The sequence below is a fragment of the Cyprinodon variegatus genome, unplaced genomic scaffold (genome assembly GCF_000732505.1).
Source record: "Cyprinodon variegatus isolate N-32 unplaced genomic scaffold, C_variegatus-1.0 Scaffold968, whole genome shotgun sequence".
NCBI lineage: Eukaryota > Metazoa > Chordata > Actinopteri > Cyprinodontiformes > Cyprinodontidae > Cyprinodon > Cyprinodon variegatus.
Genome location: NW_015151421.1, coordinates 256295 through 258969, shown reverse-complemented (window position 1 = coordinate 258969; position 2675 = coordinate 256295). Strand labels below are relative to the sequence as shown.

The window sequence follows — 2675 nt, the reverse complement described above, 5'->3', positions numbered from 1 at the left end:
TTAAACATAAAAAACCTGCGGCTTATAGTCCAGTGCGGCTTGTATATGTACAAATCATGCAATTTAGCTTCTGCGGCTTATATTCAGGTGCGGCTAATATTCCGAAAATTACGGTAATCGATTTAGAAATAAAATTGAACCTTATTAAAATGTTCAGTTTTGTTTGTTATGACTTTCTATGACTTTTGTTGTTTTCGAAAGTAGGCTGACAGGAAAGGGGGTGTGAGAGAGGGGGAGAGACATGAGGCAGAGGACCACAGGCCGATTTCGAAGCCGGGTCAGCTGCGTCAAGGACTAAGACCTCCATCATGGGCCGTGTGCGCTAACCACTGCGCCACCTGCACGCCCTACTGTGTGATTTTTAATGTTATGTCGCTGGGTATGCATAATGGGATGAAATGCTAAACTGATGGTACTACAGCTTACACTGGCCAGTGGGGTGGCCAGGGTATCACACAGCGTGGCCATGGCCACCCCCTGGTGGCTCCACTGGGGGTCACAAATATCATCACTGTGTGAGTGAATGGGTGAATGTAATGTAACGTGCTTAGGTCACCTGACTATGAGTACGGGCCTTTTATTATTTTCTTTTACTTTATTGGCCAGTGTTAAGCCACTGGTTGACAGTAGAGGCAGGTTTTTCCTCTCAGATTTAGAGATCTTACAAAAGAGATTATTTTCCCATAAATGCGTTCAAACCGACTCATTTAAACAGAATGGGAGTTACATTTTACTTCATGTTTTGTGAAATAAAATGATGCAAAGTGATCTGTATTGAAAAGCGTTTTCACTCACCAATCAAATTGACTGTAGGCAATCACACCTACTGTATATTAACCTCAGAGCTCCCTACTTCTGATGAAACTGAAGAAGCCTCTTGGATGTGAGGAGAAACGTCTTCTAGAGAACTTCACGTCCAGTTGCCTACACCGAACCTTTCAAGCTTGACCCTGACCTACAGTAGATAAATACACAGGTATGTCCCTCACCAACCAGTGGGATGCTGCCGAAAACCTTTCCTTCCTGTTCCAGCAGCTGATGCAGCCTGAGCTGAGCTGCCGCCGGCGTCCTCCAGTCCACTCCCAGCGCCTGATGCAGGTCCACCGTGACGGAGCCCCTGTGCCAAAAAAACAGATGGAAAAACAAAATGTCACAGATATTGACAAAATCAAAATAAATCAACAACTAAGTCAAAAAGAAGAGGAGGAGTCTCTCTTTTCCATAATTTATGAGCTGCGACAACAAAAGTTTAATCTCCACCGAGCTTCCAGTAGCTGATCTGAGTGATTTGAAGGTGTAAAAACAAATAAAACCAGCAGTCATCTCCAGGTGTCTGATTTACCTGTGCAGGTAGTCCATGAAGGGGTCGTCCATGCTCACCACGTACTTGGAGGTATAACCGTATCTAGGACAGCGGCCACTCATCACTGGGGTGGAGTGCGGCTCGAACAGGTAAAAGGAGTAGGTGCAGAAGGTATAGGGATCTTCGTCGTTGAGAACCTTCAGAGCGGAAGGAGACAGTGTGGCTCCGACTATCTGCAGCTCCAGGAGGTTCTCTCCACGCTCCAGATTGACGGCTTCATCCGACTCATCTTCCTCCGTCAGCTCTGCCTTGAAGACTTGAGTCTTGGTGCCGTAAGCAGCGTCTCTGAGCTGATCTGGGAAGCAGAAGGAAATCTTCAGATGAAGATAATGGAGGCTTTGAGAGGACAAACTATCATCCAAAATCAATTATTTGGAGATGAGGCTGATCTCAGTGAATGACGACTAAAATTGGTCTAAAAAGTTAGAAATCTAACCAGACATGAAGAGATGAGCTGTAAGAGGGCAACCAGATGATGTACTTCTAATGTAAGGGTCAAAGGTCACGCAGTGTTGCTTTAATTTAGCTGATTTTCCTCATAACAAACATTTCTTAATCTATTCTGAAATCTATAACCAGTTATTTTCTCTCAATCGTTGGTTTCTTGTATAAAATCAATCACAGATCATTGATCGGACAGTGTTGTTTTTGACAGCCATCTTAGATTTAGTCTAATTATTATTAGTTTTAGAAAGTCCCATTTTAGTCATTAAGATATGTGATAATTTTAGTCGGTTTTAGTCGACTAGAACTTAAAAAAGTTTAAGTCTAGTTTCAGTTTGCAAAAATGTTAACTTTTACAATTTTGAATAACAAGCAGATTCTTTACCAGACTGACAGCTCTAGCCTAGATACTACAGTTGCTGGTATAGAATGCCATGCAGTTTATTGTGCTGTTGGGCAGAAAACTTTGATTTATAGAATTCAAATGAACTTTTTCATGAATTAATGCCCTACTTTATATAAAAGTTTCTCACAAAAGTTGTGAAAAAAGTAGATTTAGCTCAACACATAATATTGGTTAATGTCGCGACAGAAAAGCTAACAAGATGTACGATAAAGGAATAGTTTTAGACATACAAGGTTTCCATCCCAGAGCAAACTTTTCCTGATCTACTTTGAATTATGCATTACACACAGATCAATAAAATCTTCATTACTCCAAAAAAGCAAAGAACAAAAAACATTCCTTTTCTCCTTAAATACATTAACCCCCTCTGCTCAGAGGTCAAAGTAGATTTAAAGGAATAGTACACCCAAAACATGATTAGCCTTCATTTTCTACTCCCCCCCATGCTGAACAACACTCTGG

At 41.5% G+C, this 2675-nt stretch overlaps 1 protein-coding gene across 1 annotated transcript in view; it reads right to left on the bottom strand.

Annotated features, from left to right (window-relative positions):
• Nucleotides 1-2675, bottom strand: part of rpgrip1l (RPGRIP1-like) — a 50459-nt gene that overhangs the window by 29074 nt on the left and 18710 nt on the right. Inside the window, exons 15-17 of the mRNA XM_015398867.1 lie at nt 1343-1658; nt 994-1117; nt 427-489 (exon numbers count right to left, since the gene is read on the bottom strand). Of these exons, the coding sequence (XP_015254353.1) occupies nt 427-489; nt 994-1117; nt 1343-1658 (503 nt within the window). The remainder of the gene's footprint in view (nt 1-426; nt 490-993; nt 1118-1342; nt 1659-2675) is intronic.